The sequence below is a fragment of the Mycetomoellerius zeteki genome, unplaced genomic scaffold, assembly GCF_001594055.1.
Source record: "Mycetomoellerius zeteki isolate Tzet28-1 unplaced genomic scaffold, Tzet1.0 scaffold78, whole genome shotgun sequence".
NCBI lineage: Eukaryota > Metazoa > Arthropoda > Insecta > Hymenoptera > Formicidae > Mycetomoellerius > Mycetomoellerius zeteki.
This window is the reverse complement of record NW_017257808.1, coordinates 202,697-230,387: the sequence shown is the minus strand read 5'-3', so window position 1 is coordinate 230,387 and position 27,691 is coordinate 202,697. Positions and strand designations below refer to the sequence as shown.

Here is a 27,691-nt window from a genome sequence, read left to right as displayed (position 1 = left end):
GCGATGCGGTAACCAATGAACATGTTAGGAGCTGTAAGCTTATTGGCTACCGCGTCGTATTTTGCCGCGCGGTAAGCGTTTCCGCGTCCAGTGTGCAGGAGTCATTAGTGAGCGGTCGTGGTACTGAATGCACCCACTGTTTATTTTTCTAGTGATTTCCCCAATTTTACCAACAACAGAGGGAAACTTGAGAGTCATTCCCGAAGCCTCTTTCGTAAAAAACCGTGAAACGCCATACACTAGTACATCAACGTCTATTTTTTGCGATATTCACACTCATATATTATATTATATTACATTATATTTATTACATTATATTATATTATTATTTATATTTATATTCATATTTTTTACATCTATTTAAATATGAAACTGTCGATAAAATAGTCAAAAATGAATGTGGCTCGTGTTCGTGTTAATAAGAGTCAATCCTAGAAGTCGACTATGACAATTAAAATGAGCATAATCCACTAGGTATACTGACCAATAAAATTACAAATATTCTAGTGAATTTGCTCACTTTTGTAATTTTCATCTCATTTTAAAATACACTATCGACCCCTTGGCAGCTAGGCTCTTATTCGTATCAATATTATTAATATCAATATTTTACAATTATTCACAGATAATTCGACGATCCCATAAATTATCCACATGCAATCTTTAGCTGCGTTTAGCAGACTCAACAGGTTTGCAACCGTTTTATGATTGGCTGCGTTCAGCAGACTCAACAGTTTTGCAACCGTTTTATGATTGGCTGCGTTCAGCAGACTCAACAGTTTTGCAACCGTTTTATGATTGGCTGCGTTCAGCAGACTCAACAGTTTTGCAACCGTTTTATGATTGGCTGCGTTCAGCAGACTCAACAGTTTTGCAACCGTTTTATGATTGGCTGCGTTCAGCAGACTCAACAGTTTTGCAACCGTTTTATGATTGGCTGCGTTCAGCAGAACGTTTGTTTTGCAACTGTTGGAAGTTTCCTTCGCGCTAATTGGATCATACTTTTAGATCTAGAAGAATGGTCCTATCTCAGCAGATAATCATAAAACGGTTGCAAACCTGTTGAGTCAACGGAACGCAGCCTATGAATACGAGCATTTGTCTTATGCCTCTGATGAATGAGGATGATAGGGGATTCACTACATATACTTTTTTAGGCTTGTATAAAAAATAATTATCTTACTCTTTAATCATTTATCTATACTTATCATAGTAAAGAGATAACACATTTGATAGCTAACCTTTATTAAATTGAAGTATTTATTGTTAAACTTGAAGTTTAACGAGAAAGAATTAAAACTTTAGTACACTGTGCCAACAAACAATAGTTCTAGTTTCGAGAATATTATTTAACTAATAATATTCTCCTAATATTATTTACTGGATAATATGAAACATAATTGTACAGATTAATAGTTTATTAGTAATAGTATTACTAATAGTAATCTAGTGAAACGTCGTTGTGAGATTGTATGTGCTGTTAAAATAATCTTTATTTTTTTTCTCCTTCCATTAAGTGTTAATTCATATAAAAATATTTGTGTTTGCAGTCCAATTTCTCTGCAAAAAATTATTATCCAAATATTTAAATTTTAAATTATATATTCAAGCGATTATTTAAAAAATGGGTAACTATACATTATACACATAGGACATAATATTTGATATTGTTCTTCTGTGTAATGAAACTTATAAATAATATCTTTAGGTAGTTCTTCTAGTCAAGAGGAAAAACTTGTAAACAATGAACAAGCAGAATTACCTAACGGAAACGAATCTACAATCGCAACTGTGACAGTACCACCTACCATCTTTACTACAAAAGATGAGTTTGTTAGAACCTGGTTTTCATGGAAAAATAATTTCTTTGCTTATTTGAAGAATATTGACAAAACTGAAGATAAAAAACAAATGTGGGGTTTCATGCTTTTAAATCGTATGGGTCCCATTGGTCAAGAGATTCATAGAACATTTCATTTTTATGGAGAAGATAAAAACGTGGTGGATATAGACATACTAATTAAGAAATTTGATCTCTATTGCTTATATGGAGATAAAAAAAGAGGCAATGAAGACATCGACGAATACATATGTGAATTGAAGGTATAGTTAATAAAAGTACTTATATTATATATAATACTATATACTATTTTATAATACTATATACTCTTACTCTAAAACTTTTTGAATCTTACTCTAAAGAGAGTGAAATCTCATTCTTAAAGATTGAAAATCAAGCCTCTCTTTTTCAAGATTAATTCAATTTTCACTCTTTACAGTAACATATTCCAAAGAATTTAGAGAAATTTATATAAAATCTTATAGTGTTATTTGTAAATTTATTTTTGCAGTTCTTCGCTATAGTACAGGATATTGATCCTATAAGGATTGTGAAAGAGAAAATTATACAAGATATTAGTACCCAGCGGTTCACAGGAAAAGCTGCGCTTCTCATAGAAAGTAAAGGAGAAAAATTGATACCATATTTACAATCACTAGATTTGTATCATATTATTCTGTTCTGGAAACAATGTGAAGATTTAATGGCACAAAAAATTGATGAAACACCGAAGCAGAATCCTACATATGTCGAATCTGCTACAACAGAGTCTACTCAATATAGTACAGAACAGAATCAAAATCAATATACGACTGAGGGACATCAATGTCAATTATGTTTTCCCAAATTATGTTGTACCCATTGCAATAAGTATAAATGGTTCAATCATTACACGAATAATAAAGATAAGTACATATATGACTGTACTAAATGCGGAATGAGTCATATTCAATCATGTTGTCCAGCATACGGTGAACTGTGTATAAAATGTGGCAAGAGGAATCATTTTTCGATGATGTGTCGAACTCCTTTTATAACAAATTGCTCCAAATGTGGTATGAACCATGTAGTATCAAGATGTCCAGCACATGGTCGAATATGTCGTCATTGTAATAAACCGAATCATTTGGAAGAAAAATGTCGAGATCAGCCAAGTGTATTTGAACAGATACAAAGCATCTGTTGACAAATTTTGTCAACAGGAAAACTTAAATTTGATACAAAATTTATTATATCTATTATATGTATAATTGCTGGCAACAAAATGTCACAAAAAAATATAAGGGTAAAAAATATAACAGGTTTGTTTACATGGTTTGACAGCAGATTAGCGGTAGAAATGGGAATGTATGATTTTCAAAATTATGTACGATTTTATACATGTTTTTAAACATTTAAACAAGATTCCCGAATAGCTGCAGCAGCCATACTGAATTATGATGTCATAAGCGAAAAATGACACGTTAATTTTTGTTACATGCTTGTAAATAAAAATCATTTGAATAAAATGAAATGATGAGATCGCTTTATATAAAACACCTTAAAAATAGTATAAGACAAATTTCAACTGATTGAAATTTGTCTTATGAATAAGTTTACTGCTATTTTTATTTCCGTCAGATTATGTAGATCTAATGGCCTATACACGTAGTAAGCTTGGTTTAAGAAGTAAGAGTAAGAAATTGACCAATCACAGTCAAATGTGAGAAGAATAATCGACTATGATTGGTTAATTTCTTACGGCTTACTCCGGATCTACAATAGAGTTTTAAGCCTTAAGCCATAAGAAATGGACGAATCGTAGTCAATTATTCCCTTCGATTTCGACTGTAATTGGTCAAATTCTTACAACTTAAGGCTTAAAACAACTATTGTAGATCCGAACTTACAGCTTACGACTCGATTGTAGAACAGGCTTTATTGATTTTGTCGTACGTCGGATGCCGTACGCAGTACGAATCCTACATTAGGGCGGTATTCTTATGCCCTCCCATATTCATAGGGCGGTATTCATAGTCAGATCTTATATTCAAGATTGTCTTAAGTACAGTCTTAAGATGTCATAAACCAATCAGAGGGTCGCATTAACGACTTAGGGTGGAATCCATAGACGGTGCTCAAGATTCGAGATGGTCTTAAGCTAGTGCATGAACCAATCAGAGACCGGTATTCATAGTCAGATCTTGTATTCAAGACCTCTTAAGTTCAGCCTTGAGGTGTCTGCCTGGTTTATGCTTCGGTCTTAATCCTAAAATCCTAAAATTTAGCCAATGGAATACAGATTTCAGTTAGAACCAGTTAAAACTGGCAGCCCTATTGGCTGAATTTTAGGACTTTAGAGTTAAGACCGAAGCATAAACCAGGCATCATGAACCAATCAGAAGGCCGTATTAGCGTCTTAAGACATTACTTAAGACGGTCTTGAATACGGTTATGAATACTGGCCATAGTCAGGCTTTTTTTAAAGCCAATTCCTTATGGTGAATTCGATCACTCGCACTACACTGGATCAGTGCATATTAAAAACTGCTTTATATAAAATATCTCAATGCAATGAATATAATCAACTTTGACAATGAAATGATACATATATATTTTGTTAAATAACGTGACAATATATATCAGTAGATAGTTATATAACCGTTTAAAATATTTATATACTTTTACATTTAACTTTGCTAATTTCATGTAAAAAAATGCACTGATCTAGTGTAGTGCAAGTAATCGAAATCGCTATTAAATTTATCTTCAGATGCTCTACCCGCATAAAAATATACTACTAGTGCAATAAGTAAATTCGAATAGTGTAATAGTGGTGGAGAAAGTTTCATTAAAATTACATTGAAATTTTATTGTGAAAATAAGTATTATTGATTAACATCATATTTCAGAGGATACATGACAAAATTATAATAAAAAAAAGGTTTCCTTTATGAATTCTATAATTTTGTCGTGTACCCTCTGAAATATGATGTTAATCAATAATACTTATTTTCACAATAAAATTTCAATGTAATTTTAATAAAATTTTCTCCATCACTATTACACTATTCGAATTTACTTATTGCACTAGTAGTATATATTTTTATGCGGGTACTAATTATTTCATTGGCTACTGAGCATTCTAAAGATAAATTTAAGGAAGCCTTAAATACAATTAGGGCCATAGCACACAAAATAACTTAAGCAATAAAACATAAGCAGTAAGCGAATTGACCAATCACAATAGAGTCCGTAAGGCCATAACATAAGCAATAGCGAATCCAACATGTTGATTTCCTTACTGCTTACGTCTTACTGCCTTAAGTTTTTTGTGTGCCAGGGCCCTTAAGGTATCTGATTATGAATACGGGCATTAGTTCGTTTTTATTTTAAGATAATCTTACGTATAATTGTCTTAAGATATTAATGCGAGCGGCTTTCTAATTGATTCATGATATCTTAAAACTGTACTCAGACAATCTTGAATATAAAAATCGACTATGAATACCGGTCTTACATCCACCTTACTCTGATCGCGTAACCCGTTCAATTGTTTCTCACGTTCGTGGGTGGTCCGGGTGAGCTGAGAGCGGTACCGCGGGTACCACGCGCGGCGCCTTCGCCAGCTGGGCATGCGAAGGAGCGCGAAAGCGGAGCGGCAAAAGCGCACGCGACGAGATTTCGCCCCCATTTCCGTCGTTTTCATCTTCGTTTTCTTATTCCTCCTGGCGAGTTCTCGTCACCTCGTCAGTTCTCGTTCGCCGCTATCAGCTATTCGACGCCGTAGCAAAAATATAGTCGATCGGGAGTCGAGACGACTTCGCCGGACTTCGCCGATTGACGTGACGCGTGCGACGCTCCGAAATCCGGCGCGCCGACCGCTGACGTTCGTCGATAGGCGCTCTCAGTCGTGCACTCGCGTGCGCACGCACGATCTTAGGTCAGGCACGCACGCACGTCTGCCTGCCTGTCTACCTGCACTCGTAGTGCTTCGTGATCATTCGTACACTCGCTCGGTGCTCCCGCTCGCGGTCGAGAATGACATATCGCGACGCGCGGGTGACGCGCGACGACCACGCACGCACCGAGAGGAGCGTCGTCGAGCAGCGTGATCGCGACGGTTGAGGAAGGAGAGAATCCGGAGCACAGGTCCATCCTCGTCGCACGGATCGTCCAGCCGAGGCTCCGGTCGGGACAATGGCAATCTCGAGCTGGATGATGTGGGGTAGAACCCTCCGCCGTTCCCGTCGAAGTGCGTGCACGGCAATTGCGATTGAATCGCGCGATACGTAGCGCCCGGCAATTCACGTCTCCTCTCCTTGTGTCTTTTTTGTTTTTTTTTCTGATTGCAGGCCGCCAAGACGAGGACAGCTACGTTCAGCTCGATCTGTCAAGAGGTTAGTAACCTAACCTGCCTACCCGTAATCGCGGATCATCCCCTTTTCCCTCCTCTCTCGAAAACCTCCGCCGTTCATGACCATCTGAGGCCTCTCGCACTATTTCGCACTTCCGTATTTATTTACCTTTCGCCTGCGCAATGTTGCGCAACCCGTTGCTGCGTCTCAACCCCCCACGAGATCGACTACCGGTTCGCCGCGTGTTTGCAATGACGCGGGTACCAACGATATCGAACGATCCGGTCTTTTGTCATTCGAGAGTTTGAAAACGTATTCACGTACTTGGCCTGATCTAAAGAGATTAGGGAAACAGAGAGAAGGTGGACAGCAAGATCAGCCAGTCAATTCTATTTCAGACTTTATCCTGTTTTCAGATCGGTCCGTTTGAGAATATTGCGCAATTTAACTATCGGTTTTTTTTGCCCGAGAATCTGCGAAGCATGATCCCAGTAAACACTAATTAACAATAATATAACAGAAATGTTATATAAAAAAAAATAGAGCTCAAATAAAAATTCGAATTAATAAATCAAGGGCTATGAGACTAGATATTTACTGCTAAACTGTATTTTGTTTTTAATTTAGCAATAAGTATCTCATAGCTCTTGATTTATTAGTTAGAAATGCTATAATATTATACTCAACAATATGAATATAATATAACATACATATAACAATTGTTGAGCATGAAATATTGATGTTATGTCAGTGTTTATATATATACTAAATTATTATTCTTTTTTTTGCCACATATTGTTGTCATGATTCATAAGAAGAATTGATTTATTTGCAGGATTAAAGGAAAATGTCAAGGAGGTCTTAACTAATCTTTGCCAGCGGCACAATGTTCCAAGCGTAAAGAAGCTAGCGTATCTCAATGCTATTGTTAAGTTGATTAGCGAAACTGATTCCCAAGATTATGGATATTCCTCGGAGGATCTGTTCTGTTGGTAAGAATCCACTGACAATTATAGGTTTTGTTTTTTATTGCTGAATTAAGTTGCACTAGAACTTTTCTTCTTGCTTTTGTCAAATTTTAAACTATATCTCTATTTTACTTTAAGTTTGAAAAATTTATACTAGTTCAGCTATAAAAAAAAACAGACCTTATTTCTATTCTGAACACCCTTTAACAGAATCTGACCATGAGAGATTTTGTCAAAATCCAACGAGAAAGATAGATGTATATATGCTTTCTTCCTGTATATATTTTTACTATCTCTCACTTATACTGTCTAATAAATTTTCTACAATAAATTAGTAATAGATAGAAGACAAGAACGAGTTGTAAACTAGTCAGTAGTATGTCATAAGGCAATAATAAGTCAGTAACTGCATGAATATGGCCAAATTCTATTTCTTATTATTACAATTTAAGTTTCATTATGACTGACCAATAATATAATATTAGGCCTGTTCTTTTTAACTGAACTTTTGTCCCAGTTCATCTTTCGTCCTTTTCTCTTCAGGAGGAAAGAAGAAGAAGAAGAAAGATAAACTGGTGCAAAAGTTCAGCTAAAAAGAACAGGCCTATTGTTATTTGCTCTAAGAACTAGGTACCATCTTTCTGATTAGCTAAAATATTATAACGTAATAGTTTAATATGATTCATTCTGGATGTAAATTTCCTAAGCTTTATGACTTATAATTCTGACTTATACTGCTAATATGATATGAATGGTGACTAACAACTTATTTTAGAAAGCCATTACTTTATAATCTTAATTAAAGTTATAGAATTTAATAACGTAAGTTAAAATGAGATATTATACATATAGGGAAGAAGCGTACTCTTCTCTCTCTTGACAAAATCACTCGTGACCAGACTCTGTTATAGGATCTCTATACTTTGCCCAATTATTAGATATTGAAACCATCGATTATGAATTACTTATCGCAAAATTGTTTTTTATAGCTTGCGCGTGGGTCTGGTCCATGAGGCGACGCAAGTCCGCGCCGCCGCGTTACGAACGGTGCGATACATGCTCAAGAAGGAGCAGGACGTCATCGCGATCAACAGGCTGCAATACCCATATTTCTTGGCACGTAGCATGGACGTTAACCTGCGTAATGAAATGGAGAGGATACAAGCTCTCCGACTCGTCAGGAGGATCCTAGTATTAGCCCCTAAGCATTTCAGTTCCGCACTAGCGAGATCATTGATTAGTTTAACGAATAGTGGTATAGAGGAAAGGGATCGTGCATTTAAAGCATTTCTAGCGGTTCTGTGCGAGATAGGCGTCCTGAACTCGAATCTGCTGATAAGCTGCGGCGGCGTCGGCACGCTGGCCAGAGCCGCGATGACCGGGCAGAGCAGTATCGCAGTCGAACCCGTCGTCGGAGTGCTGCTACGGTTGCTGAACAATCCCGATACGCGCGCCAGCGTCTCCCTCCTGTGCTTTGCCGCACCCTACTGCGAGCTCCATTCCTTGAGCATGGAAAGAACCAAGGAGGAGCGCGAACAGAGATTCACCGCCAGTAAACTCGCCTTGCTAAGCATCCTGCGCTCGTATCCGGGCGTCCTTCATTTTTGCCGGCCGGACAATAATTCGGGTCTCAAGGCCATCGCGGATATTCTATACGTGGACCAATTGGAGGTGCGTGGCGCCGTTCTAGAACTGCTCTACGAGTTACTGGACCTGCCGTTACCCACTTGGACTGACGAGCCGGACGTCGCGCTGGCCGCGGTGGATCCCAGCAGATCGCGGGACTCGTGGAAGTTGTCGGAGGGCTTTGTTGCCGCCGAGGGAAAATCTATACTGCCATCTCTGTCGTCACATTGTCCCAACATCACGGAGATACATTCAGCGTTATTAGTCTACGTTCTTCTGGAGTGTGGCTTGCACCGAGCCCTCGCAGAAACCATCGTCTCCAGCGACACCTTCATCTCGGTACGCGCGGCGGTACTCTTAGGTGCGTTGCTGCACCTCGCACATTCGCTCCTACCATCCGAACTCTGCGATCTTACACCGCCGTTGCCGAATCTGCTGGAACACGCGAGCGCCGGCAAACATCAGGCGTTAGCGGCAGTCACCATTCTTGAGCGAATGCACACCATGATGCGACGTAGACAGACGCCGGCGAGTCTCTTCCTCGATCGTATTCTTCAAGCGGGCACCTGGTTACGTCCGATTCTGCCACGACGCCAACGGCCATCCGGCAGGCATTGGCTACGAATCGGCAGGGAGTCACCGATCACGCCTCTGCTGAAGGACGCGCAAGTGCTCAGCTCAAAAGACGCTCTTGCTTGGAACTGGCCAGTGGTGCGAGCGATTCTACGGTCGCGCGAAGACGCGACGCGAATCCTTCATGATTCCGATCACCGGCTGTTCATGAAACGACTTGTGCGTTACTTTAAACCGTCGTGGAATGGCTATAGCAGAGTCGAGCTGGGCACAAACGTAATATTAGCGCGCGAGGCGACTCTCGCAGGCTGCGATCTGTTGAACTGTTTGTTGGAACTGCACGAACCGGAAGGCGCGCGATTGCTCAACGAACTGATCGGGGACATCGCCGAGCAGATTGGCAACATTCGCACTGCCGAGTCTGCGCACGATTGCCTGTTCTCACCACGTCACATGTCCACCACGTGTTGCCAGAAATACTTCCTGTTTCTCGGCCAATTGAGTCACTCGGCCAAGGGGACGGTGGTTCTCAAGAGCTTCAATCTGCTGGAGAAGTTGCAAGATCTCGCGCTGGCCACCAATCATGACTGCTACGTCAAACTGATTGTGTCCAGCTTGGATTACTCCCGGGACGGTCCCAACAGGAAAGTATTAAGCAAGATCATCTCCGAAGCAACGTTGTGGAGCACGCGCCTCTACGCTACGCAGTTCCTACGGTTAATTCTTCGCGCTAGAATGACGGACGCCGTACGCTGGGCGATGGCGTTGCTGGCGGATCGATTGTCGGACAACTACACGGCCGTGGCGCTGGCTGCTTTAGAGGCACTACACGAAGCCTGTGACGAGACCGAATATCTGGAGGCATTGTTGCAACAGGGTGGACAATCGCGCGACTGGGACAAGTGGCTGCAGCACCTGGGCGACAAGGGTTACTTACTGAAAATCCGACTGTACTCTCTTCAGCAAGGTTTCGCGAGTCTAGCCGCACCTTCCGAGGAGTTAGAGAAGTGGATCGGACCGGGCGGTTTCGCCGAGCGATACGTGGGCCTTGTAGAAGGAGAGATACATGATGCATTGACGTATCGTCAACGCGACGAGTCTGGCAGCTATCAGAGAAGGGCCACCGATGATGTGGTGATAATGCCACGAGACATCTACGTGCCACCGCATTTAATCGGCCAGCTGGCGCAGCATGACTTAGGAATGCAATTATTATTACGTCGCAACGTGATACAGCGTTTCGCTCGAGTGTTGCAACGATTCAAACTGGAATTTGGCGGTCGCGACTCAGAGTCCAACTCACGATGTACCAGAACGAGTCGTCTCGCAGCCATGGCGGCAGCAACCGCGGCCTCCGCTGCTATCGACGATGTCTGCATCATGTCGGAGGAGTCCGGTACGGACGAAGCCGTCGAGCAGTGCAGCCGCCTCGAGACCATCCCCGATTACGAAACAGTGGAGACTGAACCTCGTGACACGATGAGCCAACCACGGACGGAATCATTGCTGGAGATCCGTCGTAAGACCAGCATGGACGATTCCAGACACACCACTCCGGAGCGAAGCTGGAGGCTGGAGACCGAGTCGTCGCGCGATGATCACTTCGTCGGCCCGAACGGCGGCATTCTAAAGGTCAAATCAGCTCTCTGGGCTCTCGGCCACGCGGGCACGTCTGTCGCGGGTGTTGAACATTTAAGTCATCTGGGTATCATTGAGATGATTACGTCCATGGCGGAAACGTGTCCGTATTATTCGGTACGTGCCACTGCGATGTACGCTCTCAGCCTGATCGGCACTACACGAGCTGGAGCCGATACACTAGTGAACTTCAACTGGCCATGCGTCAGGCATCGACGTGGTGACAACTGGCCCGTGGTACCGCCCTCGACTAGATATCCTATGCCAAGTCCGATCCCCGTGCAGCGACATCATCGTAGCCTCAGCGACGGCAAACCGGAATTGCTCGAACCAATTGTACGCCGCACCAGGAATCGATCCGAGAGCGCGGCCACGGATCTCGAGGCGCGACGATACTTCCTATCGTAAGTGAAGCGATTGAAGACAAAAATACATATCGAGAGTAGATACTAAAATATTGTGGTGAATTCGATCACTCGCACTATACATTGGATCAGTGCATATTAAAAGCTGCTTTATATAAAATATCTCAATGCAGTGATACAATATAATCAACTTCGACAATGAAATGATACACATATATTTTGTTAAATAACGTGACAATATCATTAGTAGATAGTTTATCGTTTAAAATATTTATATACTTTTACATTTAACTTTGCTAATGTCATGTAAAGCAGCTTTTAGTATGCACTGATCTAGTGTAGTGCAAGTGACCGAATTCGCTATTAGATATTTATTCTAATCTGAAGCGGACTTCTTAAGTGGAGGAGCTTATAATTGAGGAGCAGACTTTCAAAATGCGTTTTGTCAAAAATTTCAGAAAACGTGAAAGAAATAAACTACGCACTTTACAGAAAATAATAATATGTCAATCAGAAATATTAAACAAAATTGCTAAACAATTGCTAAAAATGTTAAACAAATGCATTTTGTTTGTCTCTAGTTAAAAAACATAAAGTACTTCGAAATATCTACGTTTTTTTTTCAGCATATAAATTAACAATGAAAAAATACTTTCTGAACATCTCAGAGTAGCTTATAATGTGAGTCTTTCGACACTGATTACTCCGCTATCTTTTCTCTTCTCTCTCTCTCTCTTCTCTAACTAAAAAAATGAAATTGTGGACAAAACACATTTTGAAAGACTGCTCCTCAATTGTCGAACTATTGTAGCTTAATAAGAATTTTTTTACTTTTATTTTTAAAATTTAATGACTATTTTCAATGTAGATTAATCACAGTTCAACTTGCTCTTTATCTTTTTCTTAGGACTAGAAAAAGATAAGAGTTGAACCGAGATTAAAATTAATCTACATTTGTGGAAACGGACATAAATGTAAAAAAAGATGGATTCAAATATGTTTTAATCTATTTGCGTTTTGATATTAATATTAATGTTATATATTTGTCTGTTTTTTAGAGAGAGAGGCGAAACTCCAAGTCCTGTTTCAAGTATTCAAAGACTAAGCCAACAAGATGCTGAAGGATATGCGCGACTACGTAGTTTACAACGCCATCGCAGGCCGAGTTATTCTCAAAGTAGTTTAGAAGTACGTGAAAAGATATGCTTATGTCTAGAGAAATTAGATTCAACGGTTTTTTAAACAACACGATAGGCATGAACAATCCAGTCTTTCTTTTTGCAGATGTATAGCTTAGACGGCCGTCTTTCGCTACAGAGCCTGTCGGAATACGATTCGTCCCGCAGTTGGATTGCGGAAAACGCGATTCTCACACCGACGCCACCTCCTCCGGAAGACGATAATGAAAACGTATTCTACATGGGTGTCTGCCTACCGAGGAAGTTGCTTACGATCTTCCCTGAGCCTCCTCAGCCATCCCAACCGACCATCCTCGATGATAGCATCAGATCCGAGTTGGAGACAACAGAGATCGACGAGGAGTCCAGTTCGGAATGTGATGCCGACGCCGAGCATTGTCGCACGTGTCTCATTTGCTATCACGGCAAGAATGGCAAGGACACTGGTACGGAGAAGGATATGAAATTGCGAAGGTACCGGAAATATGATCTTTTGGCAGGGTATTCGTACGTTGAGGGTAGAAGTAATATAGTTGAATGTAAACAAAAAATTGCTTATTGAAATATTAAGTTCTCTGATCACTCATCACGGATCTTCAGATTGATGACGTTAAAAAACATAGTAGAAATTCTTGCAAAATATACCGAAAATTTTCCTTTTATATTTCGAAATAGAATAAAATATTTTAATTCAACAACTGTCATATAGGTAGCTTGTTTTATCTTTTAGTATTAGACATAATTTAATTTCAATTAGATGATTATTTGTTGATTACCGAAGGGGAGTTTGCGGTATATTTTACAATTCTATCGATTGTTTTATTGAATGTTTTATTTAAAAAAAAAATATATTTTAATGTAGTTTGTAAGATTTCTTTATTTATTTTTTTCGCTTTTAACGTCACAGTCCACGATGCTGTAGTGAATAGACAGGAATCTTAAAATGAGAAATTTGGAATTATATAGTTCTTAATTAATTAAATTTTATAAAGTTTTTGTGACGTTTAAAAGTGAATGATAAAAATTTTATGAGATTTGTGTTATGTTTAATTCGGTCGTGTTTGCACAGAGAAATACTTAGACACACCCAACGACTTGCAAATCCAGTGTGGTATCGTCACAGTCGTCAATCGTTACTTAGACTGAGGCAACAGTATCCCGAGAAGTTTCAGGTATGTCATACATTTGTCGTACATTCTGTTTCTGCAGCAGCACACAGAAGTGTTCTTTACATATATTCGCTTTCTGCAGGATACCTGCTTGTTTTCGGACGTAGCTGCTCGCTTAGGTAGCGGTACGTATAGAATGCCAGCGCGGCAATTTCTGCAAGAGTTGTTTCTGGATTCTTCATTCGATGCGGTAAGTTTTTTTCCGACGCATGCTTCCATGTGTCGACTTCTATAAACGCATGACTCATGATTGTCAGCATTCACGTCAGCGTTATTTTATAGTTGGTACAACGCGTAATCGATTGAAGGAACTTTTTCTTAAAAATAAAAAGCTAAAATATGGTTGTGCGAAGAATTCGTAATTAAATTTACTTATCATTAATATGATGATATTTATGAGTTAATAACTATGTGAAACTGTCTGTTATCGGCTTCTTTTCTCTCTAAATTCATTATATTTATAAATATTATACATAAATAAAATTAAAATATTAAATATTAAAAGATTAATAAACATTAATAAATTCAATATTATTACAAATCTTATTACATTAATAAATTAAAATGTATGTGTGAGTAACTCCCTTTCTCTTTGATTGTAAGTTAATTTGTGACTTTGCAGCTCTACGTCGAACCAATCAACATCTTGAAGATTCCGATCGGCACGGAGGAGAATCCCTTGCAATCATCTGTTCCTAGCTCCGAGGCTAGTCCTCGGCAGCAATCTGTAAGTCCTGTGGAGGGCAAGATTAACGGAAGACTTACTCTGACTGAGATACAAACGACGCAACTGGCATCGGTCGCCGAAGAGAGTTCCTCGACCGGTGGCGGCGGTGACGGTGACAGCGGCAACGGTGAATCGTGCAACGTGGGGCATCAACGTAGAAAGAAGTCTCTGGAGGTCGTTCGTCCGTCACAAGAACGGCGCACCGACGAGAAGATCATAGCCGATGGAAGAGCGAATACGTTTGTCAAAGAGTTCCGATAGGTCGTTAAAAGTATCAGGTACAAACACTGCCATCAGCCTTGATTCGTAGTTTTCGAATTCTCGATCACGACTGCGCACGCGTGTGTACGCGTGTGCGTGCGTGCGTGCGTGCGTGCGTACGTGCGTGCCCGCGTATGCATGCCGTGCGTACGTTATATGCTGTGTGTACATATTTTGTATTAAAATAATAATGATATATGAAAATAATAAATTATACACGTATACACATACATTCACATACATATACACACACTGCCGGCAATCAGACGTATTCTTATGCATATTTCAACGTTTCCTATTCTTGCGCGCCTCGCGCCTATCTCTACAATTATTCATTAACCCCAGGATTACACATGCTTTTGTATACATTGGGTCTCTTATGTATTCATAGTCAGGCTTTATATTTAAAACTTCCTTAAATTTATCTTCAGATGCTCTACGAATTATTTCATTTTATTGAGCATCTAGAGATAAATTTAAGGAAGCCTTAAGTGTAAGGTCTGATTATGAATACGGGCCTTAGAGATAGCCAAATTTTTGCCAACTTTTGCCACACAAGAGATAAATAAAAGTGCAGACTTCTCAACAAATTCCTTTTCCAGGAGAATGCCACACACTATATAGCTAGAGTATATAATTATAAAATCAAAATTCAAGTCTGCTTGCAAAATATAAATATTTTAGGAGAAATGTTCAAGTAACACTGACCAACACTGACGACTGAAAACCTTTTGTTCTGTTCTCACAGACTTACGTGTGTAGTCCGCGGGTTGATGACCGATTAATTCATACTTTATATCTATATCGTATGCCCCATTGTAATCAATCGCATTATTTTTTAATGTCGCAGTCGACTCTTTTTCTTTCGTCGCGAAGACGCGACGGGACCGTGTAACGTTGCTAGTTTTATACTTAATATTACAATTTCATTTCTATTTATACATTAATTTATGTATCATGTATACGATGAAAAAAAGATGGAAAAAAGGAGCAGAATGTGTGGAATATCAACAAAGTCTATATAAATCTCGTTCCCTTCATTAGAGTTCCTGTAACAGAATCTGGCTACGAGACAAACTTTTGATTAGCCTGTTGTACTTTAGCATTTCAGCTAAAATGAGTCAAACAAGATAAGTTAGAATGAGATAGCATATAGAATAGAATTTATTCTCTTCAGCATTTACAAGGAGATTTAGTTTACAAACGTTATTTTTACCTCATTCATCCAATTATATTTTTCTCTCTCCTACTTTAAATTTTTGTCCTGCTATTCTTTTCTTATTGCATCTCTATCTCGAAATAGTATATATAAAAAGAGAAATATATACTCTTCTTTCTAACTTTTATTTTAACAAAATTGCTCATGGCCAGACTCTGAATATAGGGTGTCTACCCTCCACGCCCCCCCCAGTTTATCACGTCCCTGATATCTTTGTCGTTAATCAAGGCATCACGTTATCGACGCTACCGTCCTGAGTAGTCTGAGTTCGAGAAATCCGCCGTTAATCGGCGCAGCGATCGCCACACCGCGAATAATCCCTCTTCCGGATGTCACCGATTATTCGCGTCATTGCGCGTCGTCCATAATTATTTATCGAGAAGAGAAACGATACAAAGTCTTGCCAGCGTAAATAATTCCCGGATGACGATGACAGCGAGCTCAAAGCAAGGCTCCAAGCGGTCGAAATGGGCCCTAGACTTTGCGCACAGGTACGTAACCTAATTGGCACATCTACGAGTACACGTGTCGATTTGACGTATTTAAATTGTCGACGTTAGCGAGCTACTCACGTATTAAATATTAACGTCCGCTCTTTTTCGACGTGACCTTTGTAGTATCTGCACTCAGAGAAAAATGTCTAAAACGCAGACAAAACGTCCTGAAGACATCATTAAATCATCATGTTTTGATGTCTTACACCTTCTTTGAACTTGTCTGAGTATCTTCCTACTCGAGCCTCGATTAAATAGCCTTTAAATAGCTGCCACTGGGAAAAAAAACCCAGATGTACCGTCTGACATTTTCATAAATAATTAATTAGTAAACCAAACATTCTTTTTACAGAACGAAACAAGACAAAAATGTGGAGATACCGTCTCCACCAGGGTACACACCTACCGGTGGCCTCTTTCACAATGTCGAGTACATGAGGGAGTCTGATTCTAATCTCCTGATAATAAAGAAGTCGTGGGACCTGGCTTTGGGGCCCCTCAAACAAGTACCCATGAATCTGTTTATCCTGTACATGGCTGGTAGCTCCGTTTCGATATTCCCCATCATGATGGTCGGTATGCTCATCATCAAGCCAGTCAAGGCGCTGTTCACCCTCCAACAAAGTGAGTTGATTTGAAATTGTAAATGCTGAAGGCATAAATCTTCGACACCGCTCTATAATCACATGCTTCCTCTGCTCAGCGTTCAAAGTGATCGAAGGTACGCACGCGTGCGGACAAAAGTTCGTGTACTTCCTAGGACAATTAGTGAATATCGCGTTAGCTCTGTACAAGTGTCAGTCGATGGGCCTGCTGCCGACGCACGCGTCCGACTGGCTGGCATTCGTCGAGCCTCAGACAAGATTGGAGTATTCCGGTGGAGGTTTCATGTACATTTGATGCAAAGGGGTCGGTCAGGCGGCATTGTAAGTATTTGGCATACGCGGCCACGTGAATTATAGCTAAATTATACTGCAAGGACGTACGTGTCATGCATTTAAGTATTGTTTATTAAAATAAATGTATGGAAAAATAAGAGTGACTTGTCTTTGTACATTGCATTGAGTACTATATACACAGGTATATATCGACGTTTCCTTGAGAGCTATAATGTTACATTTACATCATATTACATCGATAATAGCATATCCGTCTTCTAGTATTGGAAGTGGTTTTAGAAATATACATTGCTATGGTTATACTATGGCTTTTTTTTATTTTCTTCTAGAAACTGAAGTACTCGCTGGTACAGTTTTGCTGGTTCATCCACCCGTGGCACCTATGGCAAAGATTAGCTTTAAACATTTACTTAATAGGTACAAATCTTGCTTTATATAATTTTCAATTTGGATTAATTTAAAGAAGATAGTAGATGCGATCGATAAACAAAGTTTAAGTATCGTTTATACGTGAAGAATCAGTAACGATTTATGTATATTTATTTTGTCATATATAAACCAATTAAAGTTGCAAAAGCATTTCTTATCTTATTGAATTTGCGTACCTCGTAATTTTGGGCTATGTATATTCCGGCGTATACTCCAATACTCAGACTGATCTGCAAATTATTAGAAGAAAGTTACAAACGAAATGGTCCTCGAAATCGCGAGAGTTGCATGTTTTTACATACCAGGAACCGAAGCATATTGAGGGTTCTCAAAACAGATTTAGTCAACACGAAAATTTTGCTCGTTGACGTTCGCGAAATATCGCTAAACATTCAGGTGGAAGTGCTTCTTCTTCTTCGAGTGGATTTGGCCCTCACCTCTAGTATTAACGGCGATTCAGACCAGAACAGACACTCGGATGGAGATGCACTGACGTACGCTGGAACACGAAGCATTAAACATGCGCGAGCATGATAAGAAACAGGATGGAAAGCTATCACTGATAGTTACAAAGTTAACCAAACTGAAAATCACTAGTGATCCTGATAGGCTATCAGAAAAAGTGAAATTTTTTACTAAGTTAATGAAGAAATTTTTCACTTTTCATCCCAGGGAAAAAATTCCATGATTGATATCCAGAATTAAAAGATAAAAGTTGCGCCCCTCTCATCTCCAGTTAAAACGAGCATCAGAAATAACTAGATCTAGTTACAAAGTTAACCAAACTGAAAATTACTAGTGATCCTGATAGCCTATAAGGACTTTCTAGTGATTTTCAGTTTGGTTAACTTTGTAACTAGATCTAGTTATTTCTGATGCTCGTTTTAACTGGAGATGAGAGGGGCGCAACTTTTATCTTTTAATTCTGGGTATCAATCATGGAACTTTTTCCCTAGGATGAAAAGTGAGATTAATAAATTAAACTGTTTACACTTCTATAAATAATAATTTTATATATAAATAACATGAAGATATATATAATAGGCTTTTTACAATAAGTCATTATAAGTTTTAAGTTATAAGAAATTGATCAATCACAGTCAAATGTGTGAGAAGAATAATCGATTATAGTTGGTCAATTTCTTATGACTTAAGATTTAAAGATTAGGTAATGGCTTATTATAGAAAGCCCATAAAATTAAAGGCGATTAATGTTATTTTACGGCTGAGGAAATGTTGTATATAACAGAGCTATTGGATTTTATTACGTACAATTTGCCTTCAAAATATATGTATAATATTATGTTGAGAGTAATAACGTAATACATCACAAAGACAGAGAAGAATCCTTAGCTTGATCTAATAAATTTGTGGATTTTTTTATAAAGAGATAATATTGGTATGTATGATCTACTTCTTAAAAGAAATAATTATTTTCTTATAAGAGATTCATTTATATGTATTCAAGGTCAGTATCGCTTAATAAACTACAAAAGTAAGACCTTTATAATCTAAGAGATTTTTGTCGCAAGAGTGACGTATTAGTGACTGATAAAAAAAAACACAAAAATTCTAGTTGTATCCAAAATAGTTCTGAATCGTTTATAATAAAAATCAGAGAAGATTCAAAATTTGAAGATTAAGAATTGCAAACATGAGTTCATATTTATGTGTGTGTGTGTGTGTATGTGTGTGTACGCGGATGATCTAATAACCATCTTCGTCATCTTCATCCATGGCGAAGTCACTACCAACTCCGGAATCTGGCACGTAGAGAGGGCTGCGAAACAAAACGGATAAATCGCATTACAAATTGAAAAAGAAAAAAAGAAAGACAAAATGTATCCCTTTTCTAGAAACTTACTTTATCGCTCTGCACGTGAAAAATACGATGCGCTTCAGCTTTTTATTGTAGAAGAAATAATTGAAGGACCACAGACATCCGTCTTCTCCAAAAGGATCTGACGCGAAGTCTGGATTGTAACTGTAAAACGTTTTCTTACATTATTTCGTATTATTCTTACTTAAATAATTCTACACTTACTCTCCTACTTGATGCCATAGAACATTTAATTCAGTGTTCAGGATCTGTGTGTACCTTCTACTTTTTGTTTATATTAGGGCAAGATGATCGTGAACAATTGGATATTTACCTGTAAATATCACACCCGTGCAACGATATCTCTTTGTCAACAGCCGCCCAAAGAGCGGAACGTAATGATCGATAATGATCGCCCGCAGTAGCGTTGAGATTACCATCCACCGCGTTCATTACCCACTGTAGGCTTGGTTCCTTACTGAACTCGTGGCTCTTAGCGTCTGAGAAATCGTAGTCCGGGTTAAAGGTTGAATTCAACGTGGCGATCAGATAAAATAACGTTTTCTTGCTGATCGTGTCGCACAGCGGACCCTCTTCGTCGCCGGAAACGCTACGACTGTAAAAGGAAGACGTATTGTGATACTAGTGTTATCAAGTTGTGCCTAAGGCTAATCAGTTCTCATTTAAAACCGTCTAAGTAAGTTTTAAGATATCATAAACCAATCACAGACTGGTATTCATAATGCGTTCTGATTTTAATGGGTGATATTTGTAGTCCATCTTAAATAATGTTCTTAAAATATTAATACTTCTGATTGGTTTATGACATCTTAAGACTGTACTTAAGACAGTCTTAGATATAAGAATCGACTATGAATACCGGCCTAAGACTTATTTTAAGTACCATCTTAAGTAATGTCTCATGAAGTTTCTACAATAAGTCATTACCTATGTAAGTCTTAAGCCATAAGAAATTGATCAATCATTATTCTTCTCACATTCGACTGTGACTGATCAATTTTCCACGACTTAAGATTAAAGCTTAAGTAACGATTTATTGTAGAACGCATATCAAGATGCTAATATAGATCCTAATTAGCGTCTTAAGACATTACTTAAGACGATCTTGTAATAAGAACTAATACCGACTTAAGCTGGAAACACAATGGACACAGGCAACAGACACAGGCAACAGACACAGGCAACAGGGAATAACGAGCCATCCAATCAGAGCTCTGGGATATAATATCGAATTTATATTCCAGAGCTCTGATCGGACGGCTCGTTATTCCCTGTTGCCTATCACTGCTTTCCATTTGATGACAAATCGACACAAATCGACACAAACGTCGTTCTATCCTTCTTGACATTCAGAGAGTGACAAAGATAGAACTTGTGTCGACTTGTGTCGATTATGTCTCCTAAAAGGAAAGCAGTCTATGCCTATTGCCTGTATCTATTGTGTTTCCAGCTTTAAGTATACACATGCAAGAGATAACTTAATGTTTCAACTAAATTAACTAAAATTCCTACAAATATAGATTAATAATAGGTATCTTTCGAAAATACCTCAAGCATCCCTGAGCCGGAGACGTTCCCAAAGATGTCTGTGGTGGTGATAAAGCTTGTAGATCATGCGGCGTACCACCCTGCTCCGCGTTGTACCGTTTGTACATTTGCTTGTCGTTGGCTGTCATTTTGCAAGAGTAACTCTCAATCCTGCAATGATAAAGATGCAATATAAATAATAACAAAATGGTTCAAGATAATAGATGCTTCCCACTTATGCCTGTTTCTACCAATGTAGATTAACTTTAATCTCGATTTATCTTTCCATCTTTTTTAATCCTTAGAATTCTCCGTTTCTTGGTAGAAACACATACCAATGTAGATTAACTCTAATCTCGGTTCAATTTGCTCTTCATCTTTTTCTAATTCTTAAAACTAGAAAAACATAAACAGTTGAACTAAGATTAAAATGAAAGACTATATATTGGTAGAAATGGACACAAAATGAAGAGTAAGTTAAAGTCAATCAACATTGGTGACATTAGTGATACAAATCGACACAAACATCATTCTGTCTTTCTTGACATTCAACGAGCAACAAAGACAGAGCAACACTTATGTCAAATGGAAAACAGTCGTAATAGAATGAATTTAAGTATAGCCTCCATTTGCGTTACCTCCCGATTATCTTGCTATCTCCGGTCTTGATGGACAAGGCACTGTTTATAGCTTCCAAATGGGTATTCTCCAGCAGCTTCATCCTGCTGATAACGGCGATCTTTCTGGTTACACTGTAAACTGTGGCTCCTGCCTTGGAGTGCTGGAAACTGGCGTTATTGTCAGTATCTCCCGGTCAATTGGGCTTACCCGGCTTACAACGTTGACATCTCGTGACTCTTGGAGCCCTTGTCACTCGCTGTCCAGGCGATTCTAGATACGTTTTTTGCTCAGATTCTCAAGGGCTAGGCCGTTCAGTACAAGCGAAATGTCAAGAAGCTTCTATAACTCCTTTGACTTATCGGGTTGCTGAACATCTCTTTTATGTGTATGAAAATTCCTTTCCTTTTCGAGTGGACGAGATTAATTGTCGACGTAGTGGTCTTCCCGGCTTCCTTGCTGTACTTGCACATTACAGATAGCTAGTTAAGGATTTGGGGGAAGGTGATCGAGTTCCAGAGCGGGCTTTGTTGAACGCGAGATCAAGGCCCTTCACTCCCCTGAAGAGTACACAGGTGAGTACTAGTCCCTTACGTGCGCTGCCCCGCTTTGATAGAAGCCGGAGTGAAAGAGAAAGACAGAGAGAGAGAGAGAGAGAGACACGGATACACGGGAGAGAGCGAGAGACAGAGCGATGACGCGACGCGAGACGCGACGAATCCACCGATAAACAAAGGTGCGCTTCTCGCTTCGAGATTACTAGAGACTGAGCTCTGGAATAAAAATTATCGTCTCTCCGGCGAAGGCCGCGCGAACGAACGCACACACACACACGCACACACACACACAAGGGCGGAAGGACAACTTCTCGCGGTGTTCTTCGGATTGACAGGAGACGTCAGATTTCAGCCTCTGGCTGCTTTCTTCTCGCTCGGAGGAAAAAGTGCGAGAGAGAGGGATATATATATGTATGCCGAGAAAGACACAATGCCTCACGCGTAGCGCCCGCTACTGACGATAACAATCCATAATCACGGACATTGTCGCTTCGCTGTGGCTGATATCACTGTCACTGTAGGGAACGATATACGCCTCCTCCTGAGAAACACTTGTCGATCTCGTCGAACGCGTCTCCTGCGAAACACAATCCCCTGACAACGCACTCGACCTTCCTCGCGCGCGAGCTCGACCAGTTTACCAACTCTAAACTCTAATTGCGACTCGGTGTCAGCCCGCGTTCACCGCACACATAAGAGACGCGCCAACGACGTATGCGTGTATATGTACGCTCAACGGGACTCACGTACGTACGCAGGAGCTCGTGTGAGTGCGCGTGTGCCCCACGTACGTGACAGAAATAGCAATAGCAGCAGCGGGGGGAGGGGAGGTGGTTGCGAGGGAGACCGCGGGGAGACGTATCGTATCGCTCTCTCGCTCGCTCGAATGGCTTCGGCCTCCCTCGGTCTCGCTCGTGCGCTCTCGCCGCGCCAGTCGGTGGGGGAGGCACGCGTTCCCGCAGCCAATCGCGTTACATCAGCGACGCGCGCGCGTGCAGACGGTCACGTGCGCGTGTGTGTGTGCGTATGTGTACGAGACCGTGACCGGGAGGCGGGAGCTTGTCTCTTTTTGACCGAAACGGAACATCTGCTCTCTCTCTTTGCCGCTCTCGGCCGCAGCTCCCTGTTTGTTGAAACGAGACGATTGCATGTCGAAACGTAAACAGGGACGAAGGAGGGAGTAAAAGACCACAGAAGACGACCGCAAGTCCACAATTTAAAGGCACGAAGGTTCTACCAACGTAAGATTTTAACTTCAAGTTTAATTTCTTTCAGTTTAATTTATTGCGTTTATCTTTTTTTCTAATCGTTGAAATTAGAAAAAGATAGAGAGTAAATTGAAGCGAGATTAAAATTACTATTTATCTTTTTTTAATTCTTAGAATTATGTTTTTATCACTATAGATTAATCTTGATTTAACTTGCTTTTCATCTTTTTCTAGTTCTAGAAATTGGAAAAGGATAAAGAGTAAATTAAACCGAGATTAAAATTAATCTACGTTGCATTGTTAGAAGCGAACATTTAGTATTAAAAAAAGATAAAAAGTTAATTTTACATCAAAATGGAACCAATTAGCCGAAATCCATTTATAAATTAGCGCAGCCTATCTTCTGGTTATTCACGTTAAATATAAAAATTTAATACAATTTTTCAAATTAACAAGCGTGTCGTTATAGAGATAATATAATAGAGATAATATAATGATACATCAGAGATCGAATGATATATGTAACATAAAGGATACAGAAGAACGATTAAATAATTAACAAGCATATCTTTTAATATCTCCGTGTGATGTTATTTTAAAACACCTTTTTATGTATAAACATTCTGTATGATGTATGTGTATGTGTGCGTGCATGTGTAGCGATTTAAGGTGCGTTCAGGAAGACACTATTAGCGCTATTGTGTCATTCTATCCTTGTTTTACGTTTAATAAACAACGAAGATAGAATGACAGATAGCGCTATTAGCGCCTTCCCGAACGCACCATTAATCATGGCGCACGCGTCGGCTCGGCTGTATTTATTTGGAGCAATCTTAACCTTGCAGAACTAGCGCAGGCTCCAGCAGGATCGGCGTGGAAATGAGGATGGTGTGACAGCCTGTCGTAAACAGGAGTTTAAAGGTTTATTTAATCAAAATCGGTCAATATGTCGAAACGAAACAGCGACTACGTGGTCACGGAACATCGCGACTTACAGGTTGGTCAAGAAAGTGTCGCGTCTTCTTCTGTAAGAAGTAACAACTCTTGTTGCATCGGAGAAATGAGGGTTTATTTCGTTTTTTATTTAGGCTAACACCATGGCAGTGGACGCGACCGGTAATTACGTTCTGTTGGCCGGGTAAGTGGCCCTTAAAAATCAACGATTACCTGTGGCAGATATTTAGTAATATTTGTTAATTTATATAAATAATCAGCAACCACACACAAGTCTTCGTAGAAAGAGATTACCTAAAAGACACTGTTGAAACTCACGTGTTTTATGTGAAAAAAAATGTCGTTTAGTGTATTACTGTGCTTTAAACCTGTGGCAAATATTTAGTAATTTTTATTAATTTATGAATAATTAATATTCAAGTTTTTGGTAGAACGAGATTATTTCAAAGATATTCTTGAAACTCGCGTGTTTAATGTGAGAAAAATGTCATTCAGTCTATTACTGTGTTTTAAATATTCTATTATTACTGATATCATATAAATACAAAAATTGTATTCTTTTTGTCTCTTCTTTAGACGTAGATACTTAGCGGTGAAACATTTGGACGAGGATGTGAATACGGTGAAGAAGTTTCAGCGACAGAGTAAATACGAGGTTGGCTCTGCCGAATGGAATCCATGTGACTTAAATTGCCACTTGTGTGCGATTTCTGTAAGATTCTGTCTGTCTTCTATACACAAATATATGTAAATGTATCGCCAAAAACTTATATATTATTAGATGAAACATAGAAAGAATCCAGATAGCATAGAACTTGCTTTTTATTTAGCAATACAAACATCATTCTATCTTTCTTGACATTCAATGAATAACAAAGACAAAACAACACTGTTGATTTGTGTCACTAAATGGAAAGCACTCAATGTCAGTATAGTTGTAGTATCCTTGCACAGCTTTTTTATCATGTATAAAACCTGTGCAACGACATAAGCATTTTCCAGCAAGGACACAGTGCAAATACTGGCTAATTTAATACTAATTTATTACTAAAAGGCACCTTGATGAAAATTGTTCTCATAATTTTTATACGAATTGGAACATTTTTCAGAAATACTCAAAAATATTCGAAAAGTTTACATTTTCTCTCAGAATTTTTCATATACAAGTGAATTCTGAAATATTCCGAAATTTCTCATCCCATAATTTTTAAAAAATATATTTTAATTTTTTAAATTTATAACTTTTCATCAGAAATTATACTTACAAAAACTTTTAGAAATTTTACGATATTTTATAAGTAACATATATGAAAAAATTCTGAGAAAAAAGATGTAGATTTTTTGAGAAGTGTGCCAATTCGTATAAAAAATATGAGAAAGCTATAAAATTATATAGAAATTCTGAAAAATTATATGAAAAATTCTGAGAAAAATTTTCACTAAGGCAGTAATTAATTACTTATTTAGAGTACTAAAATTACACAACTTTAAAAATAAGTAATTAATTACTGTCTTTCAGTATTTTGGTCATTATTAGATTTCTGTAAGAGCATCAATAAGGAAATATTAAATTGGCCAACTAATGATAGACAATTGGGATCTTGCCGCTCCATACTATCTGGGAAAATTTGTGTATTTTGTTACACCTTGTGTTGAAATAATTTTCTTTTAGAGCAATACACGAATCGAAATATTGAACTTCAGCGGAGCAGGAGGTTATGAGCTGCAAACTACTCAAAGCTTGAAAGCCCACACGCGGGTAGTTAGCGATTTGAGTTGGCATCCTAAGGAGCCGGATATCATTGCTTCTTGTAGTATCGACACATTTATACATATCTGGGATATACGAGATCAGAGAAAACCATGCTTGTCTTTGTCTGCAGTTGGTAAGATAGAAGACATAGTAGAAGGGAGATACTTGATTCCTTCTTGACTGAGAAAATAATAGTTCTTACGTCTTTCCTAGCGGGATCATCCCAAGTACGTTGGAATTCACTGTCGTCCCATATCTTAGCCACAGCGCACGATGGAGATGTCAAGATATGGGACCAGCGGAAGGCAACGAGTCCTGTGCAGTATATAACAGCCCACTTGACAAAAGTATGACATAGCTATTATTATTCTTTATTACTAGTTAGTAGTTTTTGTAAAAAAAAGTATTCAAATCAAAGTAAAATTTTAGATACACGGTTTAGATTGGTGTCCCTTTCAACAAAATCAATTGGCAACGTCGAGTCAAGACTGCACCGTCAAGATTTTCGATATTGTCAACCCGCGTAGAGCCGAGAGTATTTTAACGACAAATTCTCCTGTGTGGAGAGCAAGATATACGGTAGGAACACAAAAGTAGAATTTAGAAATTTTTATGTCGCAACTGTGTTCCATATAATGCGTCATTCGTAAATCTTTTTGCAGCCTTTTGGAGAGGGTTTAGTGACGATAGTGGTGCCGCAATTACGACGTGGAGAAAACAGTCTTTTACTATGGAACACGTCAAACCTCAGTGCACCGATATATACGTTTGTGGGCCACACGGATGTTGTGCTTGAATTTCAATGGCGGCATTTAAAACTAGGTTGTTATATTGAAAAATTTTTGAAAGTATATTATAGAAAGAGAAAAAAGAGTTATAGAAAATACATCGCTATAATTCTATTCGTATCTACTTATAGAAAACAGCGAGTTTGAACTTGTTACATGGTCCAAGGATCAATGTCTGAGGATATTTAAAATCAGTCCATTTATAAAGAAAGTAAGATGCGACTTATGTTTCTCATAATTTTGTAAAGTATACAAATTGACAGCAATAGAAATGTTTTTTCAAAGGAGCTAGGCAGCTTGCGAGTTATCTTCATATATATCATACATTTATCGATGTATTAAGACACGAAGATAACCGCGTAGTTCCTTTGAAAAGAGTACATGAAAGCCTTAAAAGTATTAAGAAATGTTTCTTATTTTCAGTTATGCAGCAATGGTATAGATGATGGCCTATCAGTTTACAGTCAGTATTCCGAAGAGAATAATTTAAGTATGTAGAACACATTGTGATATTTCTGTGATAAAATTTTTTTGTATATAAGAAACATCTTTACAGGAACTCTGCAATCCGTCCAAGAACTGCAGCTGAATACTTCTCAGAGCGAGCCTGAGATAAATTACATTACGACCAAAGTGGACGAGCCTGTGCCGCAATCTGAGACGATCAGCTTTCCAGACAATTCTAAAAAAGTCTCGTCTCCCACTCAACCAAAGAGTTTGCAG

At 38.9% G+C, this 27,691-nt stretch overlaps 6 protein-coding genes across 10 annotated transcripts in view; 4 read left to right on the top strand and 2 right to left on the bottom strand.

Annotated features, from left to right (window-relative positions):
• The first annotated feature begins 1,603 nt into the window (after positions 1–1,603).
• Positions 1,604–3,261, top strand: LOC108729605 (uncharacterized). The gene is made up of 3 exons (XM_018458776.1): positions 1,604–1,628; positions 1,709–2,103; positions 2,352–3,261. Exons 1-3 carry the CDS (start codon positions 1,625–1,627, stop codon positions 3,024–3,026), a joined length of 1,074 nt encoding a protein of 357 aa, XP_018314278.1. The 5' UTR covers positions 1,604–1,624; the 3' UTR covers positions 3,027–3,261.
• A 2,377-nt stretch (positions 3,262–5,638) lies between these two features.
• Positions 5,639–16,179, top strand: rictor (rapamycin-insensitive companion of Tor). Of its 4 annotated transcripts, none has more exons than XM_018458794.1 (10): positions 5,639–6,074; positions 6,175–6,219; positions 7,013–7,169; positions 8,135–11,386; positions 12,406–12,535; positions 12,617–12,999; positions 13,595–13,697; positions 13,777–13,884; positions 14,317–14,699; positions 16,130–16,179. In XM_018458794.1, exons 1-9 carry the CDS (start codon positions 6,020–6,022, stop codon positions 14,680–14,682), a joined length of 4,599 nt encoding a protein of 1,532 aa, XP_018314296.1. In that variant the 5' UTR covers positions 5,639–6,019; the 3' UTR covers positions 14,683–14,699; positions 16,130–16,179. The 4 variants fall into 4 exon arrangements, with proteins under 4 accessions (XP_018314296.1, XP_018314297.1, XP_018314298.1 ...); XM_018458795.1 differs by lacking the exon at positions 16,130–16,179 and adding an exon at positions 16,094–16,123; XM_018458796.1 differs by lacking the exon at positions 16,130–16,179 and having other exon boundaries at positions 12,632–12,999; positions 14,317–14,798.
• A 2-nt stretch (positions 16,180–16,181) lies between these two features.
• Positions 16,182–17,713, top strand: EMC4 (ER membrane protein complex subunit 4). 2 transcript variants are annotated; one of them, XM_018458799.1, is made up of 4 exons: positions 16,182–16,392; positions 16,748–17,019; positions 17,099–17,321; positions 17,624–17,713. In XM_018458799.1, the coding sequence occupies exons 1-3, from the start codon at positions 16,325–16,327 to the stop codon at positions 17,293–17,295; spliced, it is 537 nt and encodes a 178-aa protein (XP_018314301.1). In that variant the 5' UTR covers positions 16,182–16,324; the 3' UTR covers positions 17,296–17,321; positions 17,624–17,713. The 2 variants fall into 2 exon arrangements, with proteins under 2 accessions (XP_018314301.1, XP_018314300.1); XM_018458798.1 differs by lacking the exon at positions 17,624–17,713 and having other exon boundaries at positions 17,099–17,431.
• LOC108729621 (uncharacterized protein C7orf73) lies at positions 17,514–18,238 on the bottom strand. Its single transcript, XM_018458800.1, has 3 exons — positions 18,026–18,238; positions 17,900–17,953; positions 17,514–17,674 (listed from the first exon to the last, which is right to left on the bottom strand). The coding sequence occupies exons 1-3, from the start codon at positions 18,113–18,115 to the stop codon at positions 17,597–17,599; spliced, it is 222 nt and encodes a 73-aa protein (XP_018314302.1). The 5' UTR covers positions 18,116–18,238; the 3' UTR covers positions 17,514–17,596.
• A 945-nt stretch (positions 18,239–19,183) lies between these two features.
• Maf1 (repressor of RNA polymerase III transcription Maf1) lies at positions 19,184–22,987 on the bottom strand. Its single transcript, XM_018458797.1, has 5 exons — positions 21,729–22,987; positions 21,112–21,261; positions 19,877–20,158; positions 19,588–19,707; positions 19,184–19,503 (listed from the first exon to the last, which is right to left on the bottom strand). The coding sequence occupies exons 1-5, from the start codon at positions 21,809–21,811 to the stop codon at positions 19,431–19,433; spliced, it is 708 nt and encodes a 235-aa protein (XP_018314299.1). The 5' UTR covers positions 21,812–22,987; the 3' UTR covers positions 19,184–19,430.
• Positions 22,988–24,274: 1,287 nt separating this feature from the next.
• Wdr59 (WD repeat domain 59) overlaps positions 24,275–27,691 on the top strand; it is an 8,109-nt gene continuing 4,692 nt past the window's right edge. Inside the window, 10 exon segments of the mRNA XM_018458769.1 lie at positions 24,275–24,470; positions 24,562–24,611; positions 25,004–25,139; positions 26,100–26,313; positions 26,394–26,527; positions 26,610–26,759; positions 26,843–27,002; positions 27,100–27,179; positions 27,392–27,458; positions 27,525–27,691. The exon segment at positions 27,525–27,691 is cut by the window's right edge and continues 9 nt beyond it. Of these exon segments, the coding sequence (XP_018314271.1) occupies positions 24,420–24,470; positions 24,562–24,611; positions 25,004–25,139; positions 26,100–26,313; positions 26,394–26,527; positions 26,610–26,759; positions 26,843–27,002; positions 27,100–27,179; positions 27,392–27,458; positions 27,525–27,691 (1,209 nt within the window). The 5' untranslated portion in view covers positions 24,275–24,419.